Source organism: Harmonia axyridis, chromosome 3 (assembly GCF_914767665.1).
Source record: "Harmonia axyridis chromosome 3, icHarAxyr1.1, whole genome shotgun sequence".
NCBI lineage: Eukaryota > Metazoa > Arthropoda > Insecta > Coleoptera > Coccinellidae > Harmonia > Harmonia axyridis.
The window spans coordinates 26364845-26391330 of record NC_059503.1 but is presented as its reverse complement, the minus strand read 5'-3'; the positions used below and the strand labels follow the sequence as shown (position 1 = coordinate 26391330).

The window sequence follows — 26486 nt, the reverse complement described above, 5'->3', positions numbered from 1 at the left end:
CATCTGTTCCCGACCGGCGAAAAACTACCTGCGACCGAGCCACGACGACCCAAGCGTCCAGCGACCCTAAGAATCTAGACAAATACTCATCTTCTTCAAACTCTTTTAGTGGGTTGAAATAAATCGAATACGTATTTTTTATCCCGTCCTTTTATTTCCCTAAATTCCTTGGCAGTGAACTACTTGATAGTCACCGTATAAGGACTACAGCCCACAAGCATTTTATTTTTTGCTACCTCTGGCAAGATCCACAGAGCGTAAACGATTTTTTGTGCATGTTGCACAAGACACTGTCGGTAAATACCTGTTGTACCGCATGGGTAAATCAGCAGATGAGATCTGCAGGCTCTGTGGAAAGGAGATAGAAACAGCGGTTTCATTAACAGCATCGACGGCCTCCTGGGTTTGTATGAATAGGTAGGGTTGAGAACAAAAGATCAACTTGGTCGCAGTTCCCGGTACGCAAACAGAGCCGTAACAACCCCGATTCAGTAAAATAATATGTAACATTTTGATTTCGTATCTGTATGTCAGGTCCGGGAAATGTATAAAATCAACCAAGAGCTTATTTGGTATCAAAGAATCATTTCATTCTCAATATTACAGTTATCCTCATGTCAATGTCATTATTCTATTTTCTATTTCAAATCAAAATAATTATTTTCAGCCTTCTGATCTTTCAGTCTGTTCGATGTACCCAACTATTTTTGGAATTTGCCAATAAACTCATTCGATTCTGTACTGCACTTCCTTCGAAGTTAGTACAGTTCAGTGGAGAGCAGGAATTAATTTTCAATTTTTCACGATTTTATGACAAATACAATGTGATAAAGCAACGAAAATCATTGAACAAAGTGTAAATTTGCTCAGTGTAGTAGCATCCAACAGAGCTACTTATGATAAGCAATGTATATAAATATGATATTTCCTGTCCTGTTATAGTTTTAAATTAAAAATATTTTTTCCAAGTATTTTATATTGATGGTTTAGTTAATATTGATGTTAAATATTTATAAAATTATGATATTTTTTTTAGGCCAAGTTTTTGAAATCCTTTTGCAATTTTTTCTAATTGCATCATAATTTTATCACACTCCATTTGGAAACTTACTTCAATATTTGAATGCTTATTAATTTATAAGGTTTACACAGTATTTAGACGAAACATTGGAGTTTTTAGCTTCTTTATTAAAATCATAATGAATTATGTGGTTGCCCACACCAACACAGTACAAAGAAAAACCTGTTCGATTGATATAAATTCTAACAAGCAGCACAGCAACCAAACTAATCATTTCCAAAATATGTTTGTTCAAACGGCACAAAAAGAGATTTATAATATAGAACTTGTATCAGCCAAAGGCTACCTTTCAAACTGTTGGTTCGCTGATCATGAGTTGAACTAGAGCTTTATAATATCAACACTAAATTTTTCTTTACAAACGGCTAAATTATGAAATTACATATTTCCATGGAAACAACAGCGCCATTAAAATGAAACTTTGCAAGAACCCAATCAAATCTATAATCATGGAGATATTGGTTATTTCTTTTCATATATATTTTCTTTTAATTTTTGGGTTCTAACAATGTGATCAAATGGAAATTGTTATTTCATATAAACACCCAAAATCAGTTTCACAATCACGAATATGTATCATACGCATCGAGAATCTAATGAAATTCAAACATATTTTTATTCTATTGGTTCTATAATAATTGCATAATTTTTGTCATGTACACTCAATCTCAAAAAACATTTATAAATTAATGATTAGTGAAAAATGTGATAATTTTGATATCACTTATTTCTTTACCTTTTACTCATCTCTACTTTCAAACTAATAACATGACATCAGGGTTTTACTCTGCCTTCAACCTTTTCTTTGGATTAATTGAATTTTTAGCTTCATCATATAAACGATTTAAGCCAAAAACGTTTTTAATGCTTTCTTCATGGAAAGGAAATTTGACAAAACTCTTCTTCTCATCTGGTATGGGTCTACGCATAATTTCCTTCCCCTCTTTGAACAATATAACAGTTGGGAGCTGTTTGGAGAAACTACTGTCATTAACTTGATATTTCCTTGCAGCTTCAGGATGTCTTCCTACATCTATTTTGCCAAATTTCAAATTTTCCAAGCCATAAACATTACTGAGTTTGGCAAAAATGGGAGCAAAGTTTACACAAGCTGGATTCCAAACAGCATAAAATGTTATGAGCCAAGTTACTTGTTTGTCTTTTTCAAGTTCCTCTTCTAAATTTTCAGCTCCTCTAAAGTATACAACTTGATCTGCTCCACTATAAGTAGGTTCAGGAAAGAGAAAAGCTCCAACTAAAAACAGAATGCTCAAATAGTGGTTCAAATATGTATGTGTTACTTACAAATAAAAATGATGCCATAAAAAATTCCCATCAACAAATCAGCATTGAACCATAATATTAGGTTTGCAGCTTTGGTGTAAATGAAACTAGATGAGAGATAATTAATCATGGATACACTACCAGCCTTTCTTGTACGAATCATTACCACAATAATTAGGAAAAACAAAATTTCGGTTTCTTTCTAAAAAAAGGTTTTGAATGAGCTTATTATTCATTGATTATACCGAATATTTACCCCATCAAATTCACATTGATCTGTGTGGAATAAATAGTTGCAGAATACTGGAAGTCTTTTGAATGCCACATAAGATAAACTAAGGAGTATATTGAATAAATAATATGGTTTCATAAGTTGCTTCAAATCTTGTTTGATCGACATCTTGTATAATTTTGGAGCAATTGATTCAAAAAGTTCCTTTAATTCAATACATCCTAATTAGCTCACAACAGAGTGGAAGGTGGGTTGCATTCAACAGCAGTTCTGTCCAAAATTTCATTTCTCTGTTCCGCTGTAGAATTTAAACTACTGTCACTATCCTTGTAGTTTGTAACTTTAAATGATTACATATCCTACTTCCAAAGACAATGGAGAATCCCTGCTTGTCTCTTGTTCTAATGATGTGTTATAATGTTATGTTATCGTATTATGGTTATTTTATTATAGGTAGTTATTGAACTGTCGTGAATTTGGCTGCCCGCTTACGGAGCTCACCGCTGCCAGAATTACCGAAGATATACGTCGGCCCAGTGGCGTGCATCGGGGTTTTAACTTTTAATTAATCGAAATTCGCAAATTGAAATTGGCGATATCGCAACTTCGCCCAATACACCGCGTGATAATACGCATTTTGAGTGTTTAAAAGCTTTATTATTTTGTCAAATTAGTGTATATCGTTCTCAAAAGTCTATTCAATAAAAATGTCGATGAATTGGACAATATTCTTATCTTGTCGAATAGCCTATAACGATCGAAAAGGCCATCAAAGTATGATTTTATATTTTGATTTTGTAGTTGAACGTATATTGTATTATATTTGGGTTTTTTAGGATTTTTTAGTAAAATTGTATTGTAATTAGTGTAGGACAAGTGGACAAGAAAGGCGTATCTGTGAATTAATAAGTACTTTACCTACATATGAATACGTGCATTCCACACTTTTTTGAATTATTGAACAGCCGCAAGCTACACAACTAACCAATTTACCTATAGATAAATTGGTTAGTTGTGTAGCTTGCGGCTGTTCGATTAAACCAAATTATGAAATGAGAAATAAACTGATATCGTTCCTTGCTATTTTCACAAAATTCATGTTCATTCCGACTATCAGCATCAGAATATTATTTTCATGTAAACAGAATCGATTATTCGATTGAGTTCAATTTTTTTGTTTAGATGTAAAATAATAATTTGACGCTTAATCTTCTATTGATTTGTTCGCCAGAACTATAGAAACCTAAAACATAATATCAAAAAAAATACTCAAATAATCACTCGAATGTTCATGTCAAATTTCAGGAGTACATATTATATCATTAGAACCTTTCGCTTGCTCATTTCTATTATTAAAAATTTTTTGTTGGCAGATTGGTGTCTCTGATAGGCAGGCGCTCTGGGAGAGCGTACAGCCCGTGCCGAATCCGTAATCAATTCTCCAACTGCTTTGATGCCAATCATTATTTAATAATAAAAAATTTAATAAATTATCTAACTCTGCCGTTTTCAATTTATTAACGTATTATTATCATTGTTCCATTTTTTCCTAAAATCAAAATAAGAACCTAATATGAATTATTTGGCAAAAAGCCTGTTATTTCTCATAAGATTTGCTTGTATATTTGATTATATAGGAATATATTCCAAGCGCAGCGTTAAATAAAATCCTGATGTATACCACACCACTGGACCCGGACGACGGAGGCGGACACTATATTGTTCGAGTATCTTCGGTAGCGGAATGGGAGCAGCCAAATTCAAGCTGATTCATTATCAGACAAGACGATAGATCAATAATTTTTTGTTTTTTCATTAGAATTTTAAGACAAATTTCCATAATATCCATGATTCAGTTTAGAATTGAAAATTACATTTTATGCTTTGATTTTTTTATGTCCTTGCTCGAGCGTTTTTGAACAGCTACCAAAACGTCATTTTTCCGTACCAGGAAGTATTAGATTATCAGCAAATTGATAATTTAAACATAAAATATGTATTCATTACAAAGTATTTTAAAATAATGTGATTTAGCCAATCGAGCTCACAATAAAGCATAAACATTAAATATGGAAGTTTCCGATAATGATAATACTGATAGTATTGATGAGCAAGATTTTTTTATCAATTTTGATCCAGAAGTTCAATCAGCAATAGAAGAAGTAAGTGTATTTATTTCAGTCTTATGCTCTAATATCCTTCGATTTTTTAGGTTTTACAAAAAAAAGATCCATTGGATGAAAAAGATTTCAATACAATTGATTATATCAATAATCTCTTTCCTACAGAACAATCTTTGTCTAATATCGATGAGGTAGTAGCTAAATTTGAAAATAAGATTTTAACTATTGATAATGAAATCACCACAATTATACATGGCCAGGTAGAAGCTAGCCAGGAAGGTAAAGAAGCTCTTGATGAAGCTCAAAAAGTAATAAAAGAATTATTTTTTCACATAAAAGATATCAAAGAACAAGCAGTGAAATCTGAAGAAATGGTAAAGGAAATAACAAGAGATATCAAACAATTAGATTGTGCAAAGCGAAATTTAACCCTGGCTATAACAACATTAAACCATTTGCATATGTTAGTTGGCGGTGTTGATAACTTAAAACTCTTAACTCAAAAGAAATTATATGGAGAAATTGCTCTACCACTACAAGCAATCAGCGAAGTAATGACTCATTTTGAAAATTATACAGACATTCCTCAAATTAAGAGCTTAGGAGATCAAGTTAAACAAATTCACTTAGAACTGGCTGAACAAATAAATTTGGATTTTAGGGAAGCATTTTCAAATGCTAGAACTGCTATTCCAAATAAGCTACTTTCCCAGGCTTGTCTTGTTGCCTCTGTTTTAGATTCATCGGTGAAGAAAGACCTTCTTAAATGGTTTGTTGATTTGCAGTTAGAGGAATATAATCATCTTTTTCAAGAAACTGAAGATACAGCTTGGTTAGATAAAATTGACAAGAGATATGCATGGCTGAAAAAAAACTTGGTAGATTTTGAAGATAAATTAGGTAAATCTGAATAAATTGTGATGTATCTATGTTTTAAAGTGGTTTTTATTTTGAAGGAAGTATATTCCCTCAAAACTGGGAGGTATCTGAGAGGATAGCTGTTCAATTTGCACATCATACAAGGGAGCAGCTTGCTAAGATTATGGCAAAAAGGAAGACAGAGATGGACGTGAAGCTCCTTCTTTATGCAATTCAGAAAACCACAGCTTTCGAAAATCTACTTGGTAGGAAATTCACAGGTATTACAATAACCGAAGAGAACCCCCAGTTAGTGGTGGACAACATCGACAATCCTGAATTTTTGTCTGTATTTGACGGGTTGATTGGCAAGTGTTTCGTACCACATTTGGAGATCTACATAGATAGTGTGGACAAGAATCTCAGCGAACTTTTAGAAAGATTCATAATTGATGAGAAGCAGGTGCGATAAGAAAACATATGTTAAGAGAGAATATTGTAGCTTTAATCGTTTGCTTTATCAATATGAATTTCTCAAGATATTATTATGGATCTTATGTATATTGTTATCCATATTTTCAGAGTAAACCTACTGAAGCAACAGACACTCAGGCTTCTATCCTTCCAAGTTGTCCTGACCTGTTTGTCTTTTATAAGAAGAGTCTCATACAGTGTGCTCAGTTAGACAAGGGCAAGACAATGCTTGGTCTGACAAATGTCTTCCGCAAGTATCTAGAACTATATGCTGAGAAACTTCTACAGGTAGATACACCTCTCGTCTCTAAAATTCATTTGAAATTAATCCGGAATCGTTCAGAATAATCTTCCTAAAATGGAACCTCAATCCCTGGGTACCAGCGTGTCCATGTTGACCAGGGACATTCAGAAGATGTCAACCTCCGGCCTGATTCAGAACTTTTCGTCCTTGCTGAAGGAAGGCGATGCTGTTAAACTGACCAAGGAAGAGCAAAGCAAGATCTGCTGCATCCTTACCACTGCAGAGTATTGTGTGGAGACTACCCAACAGCTGAGTGATAAGCTTAAGCAGAAAATCGAACCTGCTTTGGCCAATCAAGTGGACTTCACAAAGGAACAGGATTATTTTCACAAGTAAAAAATATCTAGACCTAAGAGTTTATAATTTTTTTTTTTAATATTTTTTTTCAGGGTGATTTCCAATTGTATTCAGATTTTAGTCCAGGATTTGGAAAATGCATGTGAGCCTGCCTTGACAGCTATGAGTAAAGTAAGTTTTTGCACATATTCCTTATTACCACTTCAATATTCAATTATAATTGTATCTTGAAGATACCATGCACAAATCAATCATTCAACCAATTATTGTCTGCTTTTTTCTACATCCAAAATATAAATTATTGTCTTATGTGATTTGTTTCAAAGATACAATGGCAGTCCATCGACACTGTAGGTGACCAGAGTCCTTACATTTCTTCAATCTGCAACCATCTAAAGAATAATGTGCCCACCCTTAGGGAAAACCTATCGCAATCCCGGAAATACTTTGTCCAGTTTTGTCTTCGATTTGTGAATCAGTTTATTCCCAAGTTTGTACAAACCATCTATAAGTGTAAGCCAATGAATACTGAAGGGGCAGAACAGTTGCTGTTAGATGCACATATGCTAAAGACGGCGCTGTTAAATCTTCCATCAGTCGGATCACAGGTGGGAAGGCCGCCGCCAGTAGCGTACACAAAGGTTGTTACTAAAGGTCAGTGTTTTTTATTTATTATTATTATTGTATGAGAATTTTTTCTGAAACTCTCACCAGTGGGGAGTACTAATTTAACATCGATTGATAACATTAAAAATTGAATGTTATTAAATTTCTTTTTTCAATATTACTGATAACAGATTTTGAATTTTGCTTGATATTGAAAGATATTCTCAATAGATTCGGTGTTTTCACGTCTTAGAGATAACATGTTGCAGTTCAATATACAGGTTTAGGATTATTGAGATTGAGATATTAGGACCCTCAAAGAGAAATCAATAACAAAATTGGCATTTTTTAATCTTAAAATCACACATATGTAGTCTATTTTTAAAATTAAAAAAATCAACACCTTCAACCCCAATCTAATGTGGTATATAAAATACCTTGCCTGGGGTATTCAAAATGCTACATAGGACAATCCAAACAACTTTTAAAAATGTGAATAAAATAACATAAATATGATTGCGATGAGGGGTTCCAAGAAAAGGAAAATACAACAGCCCTTGCTGAACATCATTTCATAAAAGATCATTTGTTCGACTTTAACATCGAGAGTATTGTGGATTATGAAAGGAATGAAGAGAAAAGGAAGATCGGCGAAATGATTTTCATAGAATTATTTGAAATCCTTAATCACAGGACCCATACACAGGATTTAAGCCAGGTATTTGCTAATTTATTAGAATTCTGTAACATGTAAATATGTTAGCACATTACATCTATATGAAAATATTGAAAATCAAAATATTACTCATTTAACAGTTTGTTCTGACGGTGATTGCAATTTTAAAATCAACTTTTTGTGTTTATGTCATTCTAGTGTAGGTTTTATAAATTAAACAAAGTGTTACTGTTACTTTCCAATATTCTCTGTACTCAGATTGATCATCTTCATTCCACTAAATGAACTAGGTAAGCAAATATTTTAAACTTTGACCTTGTTACTTTTTATTTATACATATGTGTGACTTCAACTTATACCTTTGATAAAGTCCAAATATACATATAGACGAAATATTGGCTTAATCCAAATTGATCGCCTGATTTCAATAGTTCTAATCCTGTAAATTGAACTTTAACAAAATATTCTCAATGTGAAGACTATGTTTGAACGTATTTTCTAGGTATGACCAAGGCAGAGATGATTCTGAAGGTTGTGATGACACCAATAGAACCAAATAAAAATTTTGTTGAGCAGTATAAGAAACTGCTTCCAGACTGTCAAATATCAGAGTTCTATAAAATATTGGACATGAAGAGTGTCAAGAGACAAGAACACTCGGCACTTGTGGAAATGTTCAAGAGTAAATAAAGCTGATAGAGTGTTGGTGTATTAATTTTGTTATGAGTATTATTGAATCATTGAAATATTATTAGTTAATTTTATTTAGTTTATTCTTTTTGATTGATTTAGATTTGTTCAAAGTAATCCAGAATATTTGGAATTATATGACATGCTCACTTGGTAAAAAATACCCATCCAGTATAAATTCAATAATATTTAGTTCTCTATTTAGAAATTGTCCGGTGAGGGTTTAAATTTTATTTTTGGATAAATAAAATTTTTTTGGAATTATATACGATTTATTCCATAGAATTAATGTCAAAATGGAGTTATTATTCTCAGAGTATGATGAAGTTTGTTGAATGTATTTCTTTCCACACAGTAAAATGTAAGCACATGCAATACATTAAAAAACATTTTTTATTTAATGCTTTCTTTAAGAGTGCTTGTTTTTGTTCTGTGGTTCAGGCTGTTATAGCTTTTCTCAGAAAATCAAATCTGTTACAAAAATTGGTTGCTATATTATTGATACTCCTAGTTTGGGAACAAAATCCATTAATCTTGAAATCACAGAATACGCCCATCTGTTGGAGAATAAAGTCTTTTCACTCTATTCCTTTGACTATGACTGACTAAAACAATCCAAATAAGATGTGCCGTAACCTAAGAAGATACCTAGAACTTAATGAACCTCAGTATTTATATATTCGTTCATTTTTTTTCGTTAGAAAGAATTTGTTAATTTATGCGTTGAAGCATTGTTACCAGTACACCTGTACTGATTTAATGTCAGAAAATAAAGATTATTATCATTATTAAAAACAAAAAAATTAAGTTAGGCCTGTCTAGTCAGCCACAATAAAGCAAGAGACTGTACAGGCCGGGCAAATTTTTTTAGCACTACAATTTTTAAACCAGAGGAGATAGACAAAATCTGATACGCCATTCTGTGTGACATGTTGCACCGTCTTGTTGGAACCACAGCTCCTGGACATCATGGTTGTTCAATTCAGGAATGAAAAAGTTAGTAATCATGGCTCTATACCGATCACCATTGACTGTCACGTTCTGGCCATCATCGTTTTTGAAGAAGTACGGACCAATGATTCCACCAGCCCATAAAGCGCACCAAACAGTCAGTTTTTCTGGATGTAACGGTGTTTCGACATACACTTGGGCTGGTTTTAGAGTCACGCTGACCGTCGGCGCTGACAGGCCAATATGTATGATTACTTATGAAGCTTTTTAGAATAACGCTGACGGCTCAGCGCTGAGGAATTGAGCGCGTACGCGCCACGCGTCAGCGCCGCTGACCAGGCCACGCCGACGCGCTACCGAGCTTAGGGATCGTTACTGTGTTACGTAAAACGTACGCGCTGACGGGGACAGTCAACGCAACAATGAATCGCAATATTGATACTGGTCGTGTGATTGAAGTTGTGGTTGGGCTTGACTGTACCTCACGACGTTCAGCGTGACTCTGAAACGAGTTTCTAGTTGCTACGCGCGTAGGCTTCGGCGCTGACGGTCAGCGTGACTCTAAAACCAGCCTTGAGGATTAGCTTCACTCCAAATGCGGCAGTTTTGTTTGTTGACGTAGCCATTCAACCAGAATTGCGTTTCATCGCTAAACAAAATAAAATGGACGCAGCGCGCGATACGTATTCCGCACAGAACCATTATTTTCGAAATAAAATTGCACTATTTGCAAGCGTTGTTCAGGCATGAGTCTATTTATGATGAATTGCCAAACCAAACTGAGAATAAATAACTTGATCGCTGTTAAATCGGTCGCCACCTTGAACAGTAATGCCGACTTAAAGTTATATACCTCGAAAAAAAAACACCCGTTACAACCCAAACTCAGTGGCTGGTCGTCTTTACCTGTGAGGGGCACATGCACAGAAAAACTGTCTGCTTTTATAAAATGACGAAGGTCAACTTATAAAGCGCATCCACCATAATGATTACATTTGAGCCAGAAAAAAAACAAAACATAAAAACAAGGACTTCTTTAATAAACAGTATTTGAATAAGATTATGTTTGGAGATTTGATTGAAAATAAAAGTGCTCTATCATTTCAATCGCAATAATTAACTGATTATTTTCTGATTCAAAAAGTATGATGAATCACATATCTTATCTCAGGATGTTTCTATACGTGCCATTTGTAATAATAAACTTTGGTTGACCTAGAATTTGAAGATAATTTAATTCAATTGTGATAATTGTCGAATAAGGATCTAATTCATCGATACATTTATAAATCGCCCTTGAGAGTCCCATATAATTGTGAACTCTTTTAAAAGCCACCCATATATACCCATAATAAAACTTAGTTTTAGTTCATGGATTAGATGCATATACATATTTACATATGATACTTACATTATCTTTTAATTAATCTGGGTTTCTAGCGAAATGTAGGATAATAATCATAATGCGTGAGTAATATATTGAAAATTTCATCTTGATTGTTGATCATATGATTGATTTATTCCTGAATAATAGCAAAAGATTAGTTATTTGATAACGATAAGGTATTTGAAATCCGACTCCAACGGGGTCAAAGTTCGCTCGTTGAAATCAAATCAAATATTAACGTTAGATCTTTCGTTGAACGTGTTGATCATTTTGGTTTATTGTTGGTGATAAACCTAAGGAATCTTTCTAGAAAACAAATTTCAACTCCCTTCAAACTACAAAAATTTAAAAAACAAAACAAATTCCCTTAATTTAACAACTACACATAACCATGAATCTTTAAGGCCATCTATATTTCTACGATGATACTGAATACAGTATTTTTTACCACCTTTTCGGAATATTTGAAATATTTATTCGAATTTTGGAACGAATGATCCAGGTTCGAATTCAATGATTTAAGGCCTGAAATAAATTATTGAAAAAAAATTAAAATATTCATTTAAATGTTTACATCGATATTTTTATTTAGTTTTTTCACTTGTCTGTACATTTTGCGATAAAAAGAAAGTAATAATGAGCCTCATGTAGAATTTGCAGTGTTTTTTTGAGCGTTCTTTGGTCAAAACAGATCGTCTATCATGTCGTCACGATGTCAGTAATTTTCGAATTTTGAGTTGAAAATGGTCTCACACTATAAAGTTCGACTCACTTATGAGGAATCTTTCCTCAATTTAAATCTGCCTGTCCTACCGTAAGTACGATACTTTCGAACAGAGACCTAAGTAGTAATTTTTGGGTAGGTTCGGATCTAGGATGCCCATGGTTAAGTTGAAAGTTCGGTAATGGATAAAATCTGACTAGGGGTTACGTAAACCAGAATCAGAGAAAATTTAAAAAGAAAATCGAAAAAAAAATAAGCCAACATTTCCGTGATCACAAAAAACCACTTAGTTGAGATTTGGATAGAATACGTGAAATAATTACTTGAATGTTCATGCCAAATTTCTTGGGGCTCGTATCAACAGAACTTCTCATTTAGATGAAATAACCAACCTTAGATTATTTACAATAATAATGTAAATAATCTAAGTAACCAACAACATGACATCATAATAAATCACATCTCATATGAAAGAGCGCTCAAAAGCTTCTGATACCAAGTTGGATGATTTTCTTCAATTTTTTGTAGTTTCAAATTCGACGAATAATTGAAATGTGGAATGAAGGATAATTATAAATTTCATTGAATTGTTATGGGATTATAAGAAGTCAGTCCTTCTAAAACTCTTGATTGATAACAATGACCACTTGAAACTGATAAGATAAAAATACGCATTCTATGATTAATTGCATATTTGAAAATTAGTTCAGTAATATACAATCGCTCTTTGATTGTAGTGTACATTCTGCCTACTAAAACAGCTGATCCTTGTAATTTCCTAACAAAGATTTGATTTCAGTATTCATTTGAAAGTATTATCAACTAGACGCATGTGTACTTTGGAAAAACTCATAAACTGTAATAAGTAATAACAATTAAAGATGGCCTGGACAACGTATCAATTATGCTTGGCCCTTACAATGATAATAACAGGGAGTATAAACACCTTGAGTACAAAGTAAGAAATTATTGGAATTGATTTGAAAGATTTTTTTTAATTGAAATTTTGCTTTTTAGGTGGGCTGATGATATAGAATCTGTAAATAGAAATGGTGTTTCAAAAAAATTTGACCACCCTTTTTTCCAAGCATGCTGTATGTTTTTGGGAGAATTCTTATGCCTAATTGTGTTCAAAGTCTTATACTACCACTATAAAAGGAAGGGGGTGTGTAATTCGAAAGAAATATGAGATTATCAGATGTATGAAGTATATTTGTTTCAGGATGGATCTGAAGATGTGATGGAACTGACCAAAGGAAATAGAGATTTTAATCCCTTCAAGTTATTTATCCCTGCAATGTGTGATATGACGGCAACCTCTATAATGTATATTGGTTTGACTTTGACTTATTCTTCCAGTTTTCAAATGTTTAGAGGTCAGAATAATAAATTGTATTTTGTGAAATATTGAAAATTAATTCAGAGAAACTATTGAAAAGGTTGTGATAATTTTACATACATAATATTTTTCACTAATTAATCACTTATTGGGAGTACTGCTCTTCAGTATTATTAAGAGTAATTTTTTTCAGGTTCTGTGATAATTTTTGTTGGCATTTTAAGTATGGCATTTCTTGAGCGTGTACTCAAAAAGAAAGAATGGGCTGGAATAATCTTTGTAATTTTGGGTCTAGCCATTGTGGGTGTTTCCGATTCCGTTTATGGAAAAGATTCTGGAGATCATAGTAAAAATGATATAATCACTGGAGATTTGTTGATAATTATTGCTCAAATAATAACTGCAGTACAAATGGTTGTTGAAGAGAAGTTTGTGTCAGGTCTTGACATACCATCCTTGCAAGCAGTTGGTTGGGAAGGTAATTTGTGCTTTTTTTGAAGTTTTCTTATCTCAGTTGTGAAGTGTTAAAGTTTAATTACCTATATACATTTCAAGACTAATATTATATGAATAGTTTGTTTTCTTCTTTAAGGTTTGTTTGGCTTAGTTACCCTAGGAATTTTGCAAGTACCCTTATATTACATTAAAGTTGGAAAACCTTTTGCTGACAACCCCAATGGTTCTCTGGAAGATGCAATAGATGCTTTTGTTCAAATCAGCAATAGTTTGCCATTGATTATAGCAATTTTAGGTGAGAACAAAAAAATTAACTACTTAATTATACAGGGTCCAGCATAAGTCAGTTAACTGCATACAGAATAAAAAGAAGAGGAGATCACAAAGAAACATGGTACAGAGTCAACAGACAGATCCGTTTTTCTTTAGTGTACTTCATAACTAACATTAGCTGCAATTCCCCCCTATCGCATCAGTTCGGACATGCAAGTATAATTTCCGGACCTGCACAGTTTTTTGATAGTGTTAACTGACTTATGCCGGACCCTTATTTAATCTGAATATTATGATTTAAATTTTATTATTATTTCATTTTGTGATATCGAGGGAAAAACTAGTCACTTAAAAGTTGTAATTTGCCTTGTCTAGACATTTTTAGTGTCAAATAGGGAAATGATAAAATATGCTGTATATTTTTGTCCTTTATGTGTTTCTTTTTGAGAAGTTTTTATAAAATTAAGGAGTTATAATTGATCATGATGCTTTTTTGCTAAGTCATTCGTAGTAGGGATAAATATAAAATAGATAAATTTCTTTATAGGAACAATATTTTCCATTGCCTTCTTTAACTTTGCTGGTATCAGTGTCACCAAAGAATTATCAGCTACTACACGAATGGTTCTTGACAGTGTTCGTATTCTAGTTATCTGGATTGTCAGTTTGTTAACTGCAGAGCAAGAGTTCCAATGGCTACAGGTAAGTTTACAGTTTCAATTCTAAATCTTTCCCCAATACAAATTATTCTAGTAGGTGCCTATAATTATCTATTTAATTACCAGAACACATCAATGATTGATGCAATGAATTTATTTTATTTTCAGCTCTTGGGATATATAGGTCTTGTGATTGGAATGGGACTTTACAACAATATCACTCTTGGTGGTCTATGGAATAGAGTAGGAACATTAATAAACAAGTGCAGGTATGGTAACGTCCCCGAAGAAACAATTCATAATCATACCGCAGATGAGAGAGAACAAGCATAAAACCAGACATATAGCGCAACTTGTGACCATATAAGTTCACTCTAGGATCAAATCGATCCTCACCTCAATAACTTAGATTTCCAATTGTATTAATGATTTGTTTTTATTGTTTTACGACTTATTAATCATTAATTACCCAAACACCGAAAGGTATTATTGGGATTTTGATTATATATATATATACAAATCATTAATTAAGACTTTACTTAAGATTGAATTTAAGAAAGCTTGTACTTTGTAAATATAATTAGAAGTGCAAGGATACTTGGAAACTCTGAGACTGTATTATTTTGTGTAAATGAAATGCTAAAAGATGAAAAATTATATATATTGACTATTATGCTAGCGATTTCTTTCCAATAACCAGATCAAAATCGGTGTTATTTTATTCAATGATGGATAAACATTGATAAAAAGTCATCAAATAATTCATAATGAATATGTCATTAAAAGCATATTTGAAACCATTTTTGTTTACAATATTGAAATGGTTGGTATTTTATTTAAATTTTACTTTATTAATTTCAACTCCAGCCTTTACTCAGCCTCAATGGAATTAGTATTCTAATTTATCAGCCTTCTTTTTATTCATTAATTTCACATTGATGTGTGAAATCTTCAATAATGAAATAAGTTAATTTATCTCACATTCGAAAAACTAGGTAAATAATATGTTGGCCAGTGATGACATCCAGAATGAAGTCTAGCAAGCTATTCAATTCAACCCCACAATGATGTTGAAAGACAGGCTATTAATACATAATATCAATGTCAGAGTGCAATATTGCTGACATTTAATATAATATGTGTACCCCAAGGAGTACCCATATAGGCTGAAGAATCGAGGTTAGTGGCCAATTGCAAAAGCAATAAAGCACTGTTATTTTTATTAAATAATTAAATTAATTCCAAACGCCTTCTCTTTCACCATTCTAACACTCCTGGAATGTATTTGTCGATTAAAGCTTCATAGTAGGGCCATAATTTGTCAATATCAGGTACTTCTTGGTTTTTGGTGTACAAATCGTATTTGCTAAAATTGAAAAAATAATTGAAAATTTCACTTTGATTATGCAGTGACCTTCTTACTTGAAAATTAGCACCCATTTTTTGGTTTCATCATCTTCTTCCTTCATTAAATGTTGATAATCTCCACTGGAGTGCCATGGATAAAAGCTGTGATACCTGATGATCTTCAATGCTTTTTCTGGAAGTGTGGTCTTGTTGTGGAGCAAAACTCTGTACAGATACTCGTCATGGCCCCAGGACAGAGTGAGTTTATCTAACCCGCAGTTGGCATCATACATTCCATATTTAGTGCTGTGAGAATAATTGGTGAACAAAAAAAAGTATTATTATTTAGTTCATCTCAGCCTACTAAGCATATTATTTTAATCAATTGACGTTCCAAATGCCTTTCACACTGACGATCTGACGCGTTATTTTTATTGTTTTACATTGATTAATTCCTTCAGAAAGTCTAAACCGAAATAACAATAATGAATTTTATTATTATGTATTAAAGTGTTTGTATGTAGGTAGTAAAAAATTCATCATTTTGAGTTTTATGATTTTTTAGAAATAATTTCTTTTAAATAAGTATGATACCCAGTGCCGGATCCATGGTATTCTTATATACCAAAAGGTATATAGATGCACAAAGTCAAAGTTACATGTCACAAAAACAAAATATGTCAACATAACATACCTAATGAAAAGATCGAAATCATGTCAAGAAAATTCGGCATATCACAATTTATAAAAAAAATTAGTCAGAAAACGTTATAGTGATTGAGTCGTATGAATAAACCTAGATCAAATGCTTTTACTTAACATATTTGATCACTGACATTCTCCGTCAATATTAGTTGAGGATGCAGCTATACTAAAAAAAAAACATTTACTCTTGAGCGAAAGTTGTTTCGGCTCTAGAATTATGAATATTTCGACGAGGCTAGGGGCGGGGTGTAATTACCCCCTTTACTCCCCTCCCAGAGTCGCTACTGATGATACCCTCCAATCTATATTATATAAGGGCATTACGTTCAAATGACTTAACCAAATTGGATAATTCTTTTTTTTTTTTGTTGTGTTCACTACTGTCATGAAAAGGTTTATTAAAATATTAAAATATTTTCGAAAAAATAGTATGGAAAAGAAAAAAAAGGATTCCCTTTTTCCTCCGACCGAGCGAACAACCATAGAGTATAATTTGAAACTTCCAAGAATGTATTTTGGGGGTGCCTGACAGAAAGTACGAAGTCGAGGCAGGCCGGCTAGTCTTTGATATTCTTGGATAACTTTTTCAAATCAGGAGGAAAATTAGCAATTAGCAAATTAGCAAATCAGGAAAGAAAAATAGCAATTTTTGTAGCAAACTTCATGCACCGCTTTCTAAGAAAGGCTGTGGACGGCATACAACGGATTTATCTTCTAATGACAACATCGATACCTACTTATTTTGAAAGACTATATTATAGAGATAAGAGAATTTCATTAAAATTTATGAAAATTATCATTTATCATTTCTTTGATGAAGGTGGCGTCAATTTTTACCCTTTCTTATTGGAGTTAAAATTTCGCCTGCATAACTGAGGGTGGACTCATCACTAGGAAAACTCAGTGATTCGATCTTGTCTTAAATAAAGAAAAGTATCTACATAGCCTAATCTACAGCTTGTAAACCAGAAAGCGAATTAGCCATATTACGATTAATTATTATTACTAGATTTCGAAAATGTTGGTATCTTACTTATATTTATTGTTTTTTCCATCCTCGTTATCCACGAAAGAAGTATCCCTGTATACGATGTTTTTGCTCCATTCACATCCAACCACAAATGTGTCTCCTACCACTGCCCATTGAGGTTCTTTGAAAAACACCAGAACCTATAAGCATTCATAAAGCTCAGTAAAAATACAAAATTTAATTTCTTAGTTGAGAAAGGAAAATGAGATTTTTCTGAAAATTCCGTTCAAGTTTTGTGCACAAATAGAGATAGGTATATATACATTTTCTTTTCAGAGGAATTCCGCAATATCCCACGATACGATGATCCGAAAATGCTACTATTGGTTGGATTTATTTGAAATAATCAACCAATAGTGGAATTTTCAGATCATCGTAAGAAGCTTTAGAACAGCATCTCCGTAAACTTTGTGGAGCTGCCGTTTTCTTCGAATGAAAGAAGAAAATCAATCCTTCCCGCAAAGGACGATTATTTGGCACAAAATCACAACCAAATGATATGACGTCAAAATAGAATCACCAATGTGTTAACTTAAGAGATTGAAGAAATATTGACCTTCACACAATACCCAAGCATCAACTTGGATTTAGGGAAAATCATTCAGCAAGCCATCAATTATATCGTGTGATAAACATCATATCATGAAGACAATGAATATTGTACTGCTATATTCCTGGATTCATCCCAAGCATTCGACAAGGTTTGGCATAATTGCCTACTCTTCAAATTGTAAAATCTTCTTCCTCAACCATACTACTAAATTCTAAAATCATATCTCACTCACCAATCGATATTTTGCTGTGAAACAGGGTGATGCCAACTAAAATAAAAGCAGGAGTTCCACAAGGAAATATACTGGTTCCACTGCTTTATCTCATATAAACATTTAACATTTCGAAGAATCAGAACACCACAATAGCATAATTTGCAGATGACATAGCAACACTCACAACCAATAAAAATGCGGCTAAGTAAAGCTACCGAAAAGCTTCAAGAACATCTGAATGAACTAGAGAAATGGTATCGAAAATGGCGCCTAATCATCAATGAAACAAAATCAGTCCAAGTAACATTCACCAACAAACAAAACATATGTCCACCAGTTGAAATATATGAAAATCAAATCCCGGTTAAAACAGAAGCCAAATACCTAGGAATCCACTTAGACCAACGCCCCACCTGGAAACAACACATTCAAGCTTAAAAGGCCCAAATAAATATCAAATTCCGGCAAATGTACCTACTGGCTAATAGGCAGAAAATCCAAGCTATCCCTCCAAAACAAGGTACTGATTCACAAAGCCATAATTAAACCAATATGAGGATGTGCCAAGGCCTCAAATATCCAAATAATACAGAGACTGCAATCCAAAATACTTCGATCGTTAACAGATGCACCATGACACGTTTCTAATTTGACCATACATAATGATTTGAAAATCCTCTTTATTAATGATCAAATCAAAAAACGATCAAGACAATATCAACAAAAACTGGAAGGACATGAAAACAGTTTCATAGACCAACTAGCAGAAAACCTGTTTAACAGAAGTAGAGTACAGAAAACTTGGTCAATTGACTTCAAGTTTTGTGAATAAGAAGTGTCAATATGTTTGATAACTTCTCTATATCATTTGTAATTAACCACATTTACTTCATACTTGTGAAGAGTAGATTGTAAATTTCAATAAAGGATATAGAAAAAAAAAACCAATGTATTAAAACAGTTTGTTTTCCATATATACCTTGTACCTATGAGCTTGGTTCATGATATTGTTTTGAATATGCCAAAATCGACCAGATCATAGACATAAGAACATATTATTTTATGTCTATGAGTAGCACTACAGTGACTTTATATACAGGCACTGTAAACAGCACTTACTACTAGAGTCATCTATTGACAAACAGGGAGCTAAGTTGCGCACCTAATTTAACACTAACAATAATGGTAGTCAAAAACATTATTATTGAAACTATTGATGAAGGGTCTCTGCTGACTTGGGAGTGCCGTAACACCATAAAGCAACTGGCCAGAGGAAATAAAGTGACTCTACTATGGGTACCAGGGCACTGTGGGGTGGAAGGAAATGAGAGAGCGGATGAGCTTGCAAAAAGTGCATCAAGGTTAAGACCTGCTGGACCTGAGCCTTTCTGTGGGATAGGAAAAGACCAATACAAAGCTGCGGTCCAGCTATGGGAGTTGAACAGTAGGACAATCCACAAGACTAACACTCCTAGATTTGCTCAGGCAAAGAAATTCGTGAAGATTTCACCTTTTTACACCAGAAAGCTCCTGAAGCTGTCGCGAGCAGAGCTTCGGGTGATGGTGGGACTGCTGACGGGGCACTGTCGGTACAAACATCATTTGTACCGTATGGGTAAGTCAGCAGACGAGATTTGCAGGCTCTGTGGATCGGAAGTAGAAACGGCTGAACACTTGATATGCAAGTGTCCAGAGCTGGCTGGCCTAAGAACCATTCACATGGGCAAGCCGGTTCTGGATACCAGAGAGGTAATGGCCAAGGCCCCTAGGGAGGTTGTCAATTTTATTAACGTCGTTGACGACCTCCCTGGGTTTCTATGAATGAGTAGGGTAGTGAACAAAAGATCTGCATGGTCGCAGTTCCCGGAAGGCTTACCGAAGCAAAACGACCCCAGTTCAAATAATAATAATAATATAATAAGGAGCGCACAAAAGCTTAATCTGAAGTAAAGGCTGTTTCCCTGAATTTTTCTTATTTATCATGTTCAAGTAAAAAACGGAATTCTAAATTTATGTATTTTGTTTTATTAATTGAATAATCTCACCTTTCCAATATCGTGTATCAGTCCTGTTAAATGAAACCAGTCGTAATCGGGAAAATCCGTTCTTATCCTTTCGGCTGTTTGAAAAGCATGTACGATGTTCGGAATGTCCACATCTGGATCACTTTCGTCCACCAAGTCGTTTAATCTTAAAAGGGCTTCCTTGATGGTTGCTTTGAAGTGATTAAACTTGCACCATTTCTTGACTTGTTCTGTAAAAATCGAAATGCTATTTTGGAATTAATCAAAGTAAATGGAAATTTTAACATATTATAAGCAACCAATAAAACCAACTCAGAAGTTACATTTATCTAAGATAAGACGATGTTATGATTGTTGTGACGTTTTCAAGAAATTCAATTGAAATGAAGACAGGCATTTTCATCAGTCATCGTTACATGTACCGAAACATTTTCATATACTAGTAGGAAGTATCAACATGAGCATTTGCTTTTAATACATTTTAATGACTATATAATCATTGGTGTTCAACCTCGGTTATCTTTTAAGAAATCAAACGATAAGACATATTGCAATTATGGAAACTTTCCAAATAATGTAATACATTGCTCTGTCTCATTCGTATAAGAGGTTTCAGACCGCATATTTTCATAAATGTATCGGGTGTTCCACATTCTTTGTGAGGGGATCTTAGAATACCTTTGAGCTAGAAAAAATAAATGGCACATTTTCGGGCTCAATTTTTGACAGAATTGATTTGATTAGAACTGCAACCTCATAAATTCAACTGTTTTCAAGCTATAAGAGAAAATTGAAAAATGGCGTGAAAACGAAAGTTTTCATAACTTCTTTATTTCTGATGCTATAAACATGAAAAACACATTCTTTAGGCACTTTTTTCAGTAGAATCCATTGATGTAATCATTTGTTTCTTATTGCAATTATTTTTGAAGTTATAATCTAATTTGTGATTTTTTTAAATGTAAACCATAAAATTCTTTAACGAATCGTATTTTTTCCTTGTTCAAAGATATATAACATGATATATAAATTTCTTATGCAACTATAAAAATCATCAAAAGTTTCAGTTTCACACGACAAATCAACCAATATCTATCTATAATAATCTGTGAAGTTCAGATAATTAAATGTGTTGAATTCTTATAATTTTGAGCCGAGAATGGTCTCAAACGATAATGTTCGACCTACTGATGAAGTAGGTTTTCAGGAAAAATTTCAGGATTTCTGTCCTTCCGGCCGTAAACACGATAACTGCCGAACGAAAAGATCTAGAAACTTGTAATTTTCAGGGTAGATTTCGGATCTCGAATGCCGCACGCTTGAGTTCGTTAATGACAAGGAGTTCCGTAAATATGGCCGTACAAAATTTTGTAAAATTGCAGTTTCAATCGTGATGAAAATTTGTAGGTATGTATTTGGATATTTACGTGTCCACAAAACTGACGGAGTTGAGAATTTTGATGATATGAGATAACGATTTCAAGCTCCGTGCAAAATTTTAAGCTGATCACTTCATCAGAACCATAGAAAATTCAAGAGGAATATAGGAAAGGAATTAGCAAATAGTTTCGTCATTACAGTTCCAGTCGGGTTGAAAGTTTTCGGGTATCTAAATATATGGATTAACCAATACAAGCTTTGTGCGGAATTTTGTGTGGATAACGTCATCAGGACCATAGAAAATTCGAGCTGAATGTCGAAAAAAAAATGAAATTTCAGTTACTAGCGTTACAAACAGATCCGACCGAGTTGATAGTTTGCATGTACCTACCTAGGTAAAAAAGTATAAAAAATATCGATTTCTAGCCTTTTGCTGGAAAAAATTTTTCGATCTGAAATAGGTAGCGTCATCTGAATATTCAAGAAGAATATCGAAAAAACCGCTCGTTCTTTCATGCGCCCTCGAAAACCATATATGGTGGAATTGGGGTGGAAAATTTCAGGGTTTTGTTTCAAGGTTCGGTCAAGTTCGTTAATTAGGATTGAATTGAAATTTAAAAAACAATAGCGAAATGTTCATGTAGAATATCGTTAGGAGCGTATTGTTGAGAGATTAAACAGATCTTTTTTTTTTGGTGAAATATTATATGAATACGAATTTGAACAAGTATTCATGCCAGTGCCTTTTCATTTTATTTCAATACTGTGATATATTTATTCTTCCTAATATTTTTCAATATCAATTACAGCTTTGTTCGCATTGTTACGCAGTAAGGCTCAATGGTCTAGGGGTATGATTCTCGCTTTGGGTGCGAGAGGTCCCGGGTTCAAATCCCGGTTGAGCCCTCGATATTTTTGTAATAATTTTTAGGTTTTTGCAATCTACTTTGAAACTCTTCTATTGATGACCGTACCTTATCGTCGGATGGTATTATATTTTTTACTTACCTAAGTGTACCTATTAAGAATCTTATACCTATCTGCCTAACTTACCTTCGACAAAATCGACAGTTTGGTTCGTGTGCATCAACTTGTAAGTCCGTTTTATACGTTCTTTCATTGGGTTTTGATCATCGCTGAAGTCACGAAATTGGCTTAATTTTTTTTTGGCAAATGTCACTTCTGGCCTCAAAATTTCGGATGGATCAATATAGTGGACCGAGTCAGTTTGCTATAAAAAAAGTTCGAAGTTTAAAAATGACAATATATCAGTTCCAAAGATAATTTCAAGTTTAATCAATAGGTCATCATAATTGTCGTTGTTAAACTTGTCGAAATATTGTTCAGTTTACTTCAGTTTACGTCAATTATGATCTTTGTTTACTTCGAAAGCGAAAATTGTGGTATTGTGACATCGATCATTTCTTAATATGCGTTTGCGTAATTTTCGCCAAGCGTTTAGATTAGATATTAGATTTTCTAAATGAATTGCTGCAGAAATAAATATTTATTCAAAGATAATTGATCGGTTCGAAGAATTATTTCATTGTTGTGTTATTGCATCAAGAAGAAGGTGAAATGATGCAATTTTTTCATCCATATTCTTGATTTTGAAAATCTATTTTAAATACTCTAAGTTCTTCAAAATTTCACAAAATGTGGTATTAATTCACTTTTTATTCTGAAAGAAATTATGGAAACCCTCACCTCAATTAAGAATCTCATTTTAGGAAAATAGAATCGAGTTCTTGATCAAGAAGAAGGTGAAATGATTCAAGTTTTTCATCCATATTCTTGATTTTGGAAATCTACTTAAAATACTCTAAGTTCCTCAAGATTTCACAAAATGTGGTATTAATTCACTTTTTATTCTGAAAGAAATTATGGAAACCCTCACCTAAATTAAGAATCTCATTTTAGGCAAATAGAATCGAGTTCTTGATCAAGAAGAAGGTGAAATGATTCAATTTTTTCATCCATATTCTTGATTTTGGAAATCTACTTAAAATACTCTAAGTTCCTCAAGATTTCTCAAAATGTGGTATTAATTCACTTTTTATTCTGAAAGGAATTATGGAAACCCTCACCTCAATTAAGAATCTCATTTTAGGAAAATAGAATCGAGTTCTTGATCAAGAAGAAGGTGAAATGATTCAATTTTTTCATCCATATTCTTGATTTTGGAAATCTACTTAAAATACTCTAAGTACCTCAAGATTTCACAAAATGTGGTATTAATTCACTTTTTATTCTGAAAGTAATTATGAAAACCCTCACCTCAATTAAGAATCTCATTTTAGGAAAATAGAATCGAGTTCTTGATCAAGAAGAAGGTGAAATGATTCAATTTTTTCATCCATATTCTTGATTTTGGAAATCTACTTAAAATACTCTAAGTTCCTCAAGATTTCACAAAATGTGGTATTAATTCACTTTTTATTCTGAAAGAAATTATGGAAACCCTTACCTCAATTAATAATCTCATTTTAGGAAAATAGAATCGAGTTCTTGATCAAGAAGAAGGTGAAATGATTAAATTTTTTCATCCATATTCTTGATTTTAGAAATCTACATTAAATACTCTAAGTTCCTCAAGATTTACCAAAATGTTAATTTCCATTTTATTCTGAAAGGCATTATGGAAACTCTTACCCCAATTAAGAATCTCATTTTAGGAAAATAGAAGATAGTTCTTGATCATACGAAACACTAACGCACTTTGACAGAGGAACGTGCTTTATATTCCTTTTTATAATAGTTTAATGTCCTTATCAATTGGTCATTAATGAAATATCTTTACACACTAGTCAACAAAATAATTGTTTCAAAATTTCTTGGGGACTTATCAAACATTAGGAATCTGTAGGTATTCAGCATTTTAACATTTCATTTCAGGTAGATACTAGAGAAAACTTGACGACTTATTGTAAAAGTGTTGCCCTCATTGTGTAAAGCACTAAAAATTTCAAATTATGGTTTAGTATATTCCCTTCCCAATTTTCCCAAAATTCATAATTTTGAAATTATAAGCGCTAGGACTTTGTAGTAAAGAATATTGTATTCAGTATCATCGTAACAATATGATTTTCCGATTTGATGATCGAGTGTTATCAAGTTTCTCAGAAATTAATTTTTAAAATGCCGCGATTTTTTGCTTTGAAAATTTATGGATTGTTTTCACAACTTGAGAAGAGGAATACGGTATGGTAATCGATTTTTGTACCAAATTTGAAGCGGATATATTTTATAGCTTCCTATAGAAGAACTCTGGACAGTGAAACAGCTCTCAGTGAAAGCTCTTTTATACCATTTCAAGTTTTTTATTCTCCACACTCAAATACACAGAATCGTTATAAGCGTTCAACGAATCTTTTCGACAACGATGTTGTCATCTTTAGAATCTTAAAGTTTTTTAGTAATTTTTAGTTTCTGAAGATGACAACATCCATTTATAAAGAATAATTGACGGAATCCAGTTTTCGAGGGAAGTTTTCGTTTATCAAAGAGTTTGATGAAAATCAATCATTAAAAAGCGCTTGAATACGGGTGACTTAAAGTTAGTGATTTTTGCCAGTTTTCGAATGAAAAAAAATTTTTTTTCATGTAACTAATTAATGGCGTTGACTAACTTTGGTGGGGGGACATGTCAATAAAGAAAGCTAGAATGAACAAAACACAATCTTCTAAGCAATTTCCCTAATGTACCTACTTTCTACGAAACTTGGAACTAACAGATTTGAATGTGAAATATATCATACTCAATAATTGATATCAAGATTCAGGAGATATCAATATGAAGAGATAAACGGATACATTCATGAAATTTAGGGACCATTATTATATCAACTATTGTAGAGTTGAGGAATTGCGCCGAAATAATCGACAATTAGAAATAGAATATGATCAGACTATTAAATTCATTTCGTCTTCTAAATAACCTATTTATTTGTATAAATCCTTACTATAACTCGTGATCATCTGTAAAAAGTATATGTTCTTGACTTGCGAAAATCCAATATCAAATTATGATAAAAGTCTGATATCAATATAGTAATTACTTATTCGTATTATATAAATTGATGAATGCTGTTTGTTGAAACAAATGGAATAAAGATTTATCATAATAATGAAAAACGAATTGAATTCAAAAACAAAACTTTTGATACTTAAAATATAAATACAGGGTGATTCACCGCGATATCCTAATAGAAATTTATGGAAAACTAATCACAATTTTTTGCCGAAAATTTGCATGTTTGGGTTTGAGACAATGATCTTTCTACCTAAAATATTTTCAAATCTCTGCAACTTCCGGCTATACCGGAAACAGTCTACTACTTCCTTATTTCAAATGGCACACCTTGTATATTATAACCTACATCATTAGATAGCTTTTTTGATGACAATTTCAGCTATGTGCCATACATTGTATTGGTTAATGGATTTCGCAACAATCCCTGCGTAAAATTAGTTATAGGTAATTCATAAAATGTAAAATTTAGTTATTAACATGAAGATCGAATTTTAGGGTCGAAAAAAAAAAATCCGAAGAAAGCCTTACTGCCGAAAAATTTTAAAAATGTGAGTCCGCATCGCCATCCTTTTTTCATAAGATTCCCATCAACTCATGAACCGTTGTGTTTTCACTCAAGGTATGATCGACATATACCTAGCTGAAATTGTCATCAAAAAAGCTATCTAATTATGCAATAATATACCTACTGAGGTGCCATTTGAAATAAGGAAATAGTAGTCTGTTTCCGATATAACCGAAGTTGTAGAGATCTGAAAATATTCTAGATAGAAAGATAATTGTCTC

The 26486-nt window shown here is 32.9% G+C and overlaps 4 protein-coding genes and 1 non-coding gene across 7 annotated transcripts; 3 read left to right on the top strand and 2 right to left on the bottom strand.

The window, feature by feature from the left end:
- Positions 1 to 1167: 1167 nt before the first annotated feature.
- Positions 1168 to 3119, bottom strand: LOC123675701 (thioredoxin-related transmembrane protein 2 homolog). Its single transcript, XM_045611162.1, has 3 exons — positions 2622 to 3119; positions 2387 to 2567; positions 1168 to 2336 (listed from the first exon to the last, which is right to left on the bottom strand). The coding sequence occupies exons 1-3, from the start codon at positions 2763 to 2765 to the stop codon at positions 1864 to 1866; spliced, it is 798 nt and encodes a 265-aa protein (XP_045467118.1). The 5' UTR covers positions 2766 to 3119; the 3' UTR covers positions 1168 to 1863.
- A 1233-nt stretch (positions 3120 to 4352) lies between these two features.
- LOC123675697 (vacuolar protein sorting-associated protein 53 homolog) lies at positions 4353 to 9026 on the top strand. Its single transcript, XM_045611157.1, has 8 exons — positions 4353 to 4759; positions 4810 to 5620; positions 5677 to 6041; positions 6161 to 6340; positions 6396 to 6688; positions 6746 to 6824; positions 6980 to 7307; positions 8438 to 9026. Exons 1-8 carry the CDS (start codon positions 4667 to 4669, stop codon positions 8623 to 8625), a joined length of 2337 nt encoding a protein of 778 aa, XP_045467113.1. The 5' UTR covers positions 4353 to 4666; the 3' UTR covers positions 8626 to 9026.
- Positions 9027 to 12424: 3398 nt separating this feature from the next.
- LOC123675698 (solute carrier family 35 member F6-like) lies at positions 12425 to 15087 on the top strand. The gene is made up of 7 exons (XM_045611158.1): positions 12425 to 12645; positions 12705 to 12852; positions 12910 to 13063; positions 13220 to 13504; positions 13619 to 13777; positions 14303 to 14457; positions 14583 to 15087. Exons 1-7 carry the CDS (start codon positions 12569 to 12571, stop codon positions 14745 to 14747), a joined length of 1143 nt encoding a protein of 380 aa, XP_045467114.1. The 5' UTR covers positions 12425 to 12568; the 3' UTR covers positions 14748 to 15087.
- LOC123675699 (inositol oxygenase) lies at positions 15060 to 24413 on the bottom strand. 3 transcript variants are annotated; one of them, XM_045611159.1, is made up of 6 exons: positions 24320 to 24413; positions 22721 to 22898; positions 20309 to 20517; positions 17500 to 17636; positions 15837 to 16067; positions 15060 to 15780 (listed from the first exon to the last, which is right to left on the bottom strand). In XM_045611159.1, the coding sequence occupies exons 1-6, from the start codon at positions 24335 to 24337 to the stop codon at positions 15672 to 15674; spliced, it is 882 nt and encodes a 293-aa protein (XP_045467115.1). In that variant the 5' UTR covers positions 24338 to 24413; the 3' UTR covers positions 15060 to 15671. The 3 variants fall into 3 exon arrangements, with proteins under 3 accessions (XP_045467115.1, XP_045467117.1, XP_045467116.1); XM_045611161.1 differs by lacking the exon at positions 24320 to 24413 and adding an exon at positions 24135 to 24167; XM_045611160.1 differs by lacking the exon at positions 24320 to 24413 and adding an exon at positions 23375 to 23407.
- On the top strand, positions 22502 to 22573 carry Trnap-ugg. The gene has a single exon. It is a non-coding gene; the product is annotated as a tRNA-Pro (tRNA).
- Positions 24414 to 26486: the final 2073 nt, after the last annotated feature.

Bases quoted from the DNA above. Each gene is read 5' to 3' on its own strand.
- LOC123675701 (XM_045611162.1), bottom strand. From the start codon at position 2,765: ATGTCGATCAAACAAGATTTGAAGCAACTTATGAAACCATATTATTTA. The intron at 2,568-2,621 runs GTAAATATTCGG...ACCTTTTTTTAG, and splicing joins ATCAATGTGAATTTGATGGG to AAAGAAACCGAAATTTTGTT. The intron at 2,337-2,386 runs GTAAGTAACACA...TTCTGTTTTTAG, and splicing joins TTATGGCATCATTTTTATTT to TTGGAGCTTTTCTCTTTCCT.
- LOC123675697 (XM_045611157.1), top strand. From the start codon at position 4,667: ATGGAAGTTTCCGATAATGATAATACTGATAGTATTGATGAGCAAGAT. The intron at 6,689-6,745 runs GTAAAAAATATC...ATTTTTTTTCAG, and splicing joins GAACAGGATTATTTTCACAA to GGTGATTTCCAATTGTATTC. The intron at 7,308-8,437 runs GTCAGTGTTTTT...CGTATTTTCTAG, and splicing joins CACAAAGGTTGTTACTAAAG to GTATGACCAAGGCAGAGATG.
- LOC123675698 (XM_045611158.1), top strand. From the start codon at position 12,569: ATGGCCTGGACAACGTATCAATTATGCTTGGCCCTTACAATGATAATA. The intron at 13,064-13,219 runs GTCAGAATAATA...AATTTTTTTCAG, and splicing joins CAGTTTTCAAATGTTTAGAG to GTTCTGTGATAATTTTTGTT. The intron at 13,778-14,302 runs GTGAGAACAAAA...ATTTCTTTATAG, and splicing joins ATTGATTATAGCAATTTTAG to GAACAATATTTTCCATTGCC.
- LOC123675699 (XM_045611159.1), bottom strand. The intron at 17,637-20,308 runs GTGAGATTATTC...GAATGCTTATAG, and splicing joins TGATACACGATATTGGAAAG to GTTCTGGTGTTTTTCAAAGA. The intron at 15,781-15,836 runs GTAAGAAGGTCA...TTTCAATTTTAG, and splicing joins AAATGGGTGCTAATTTTCAA to CAAATACGATTTGTACACCA.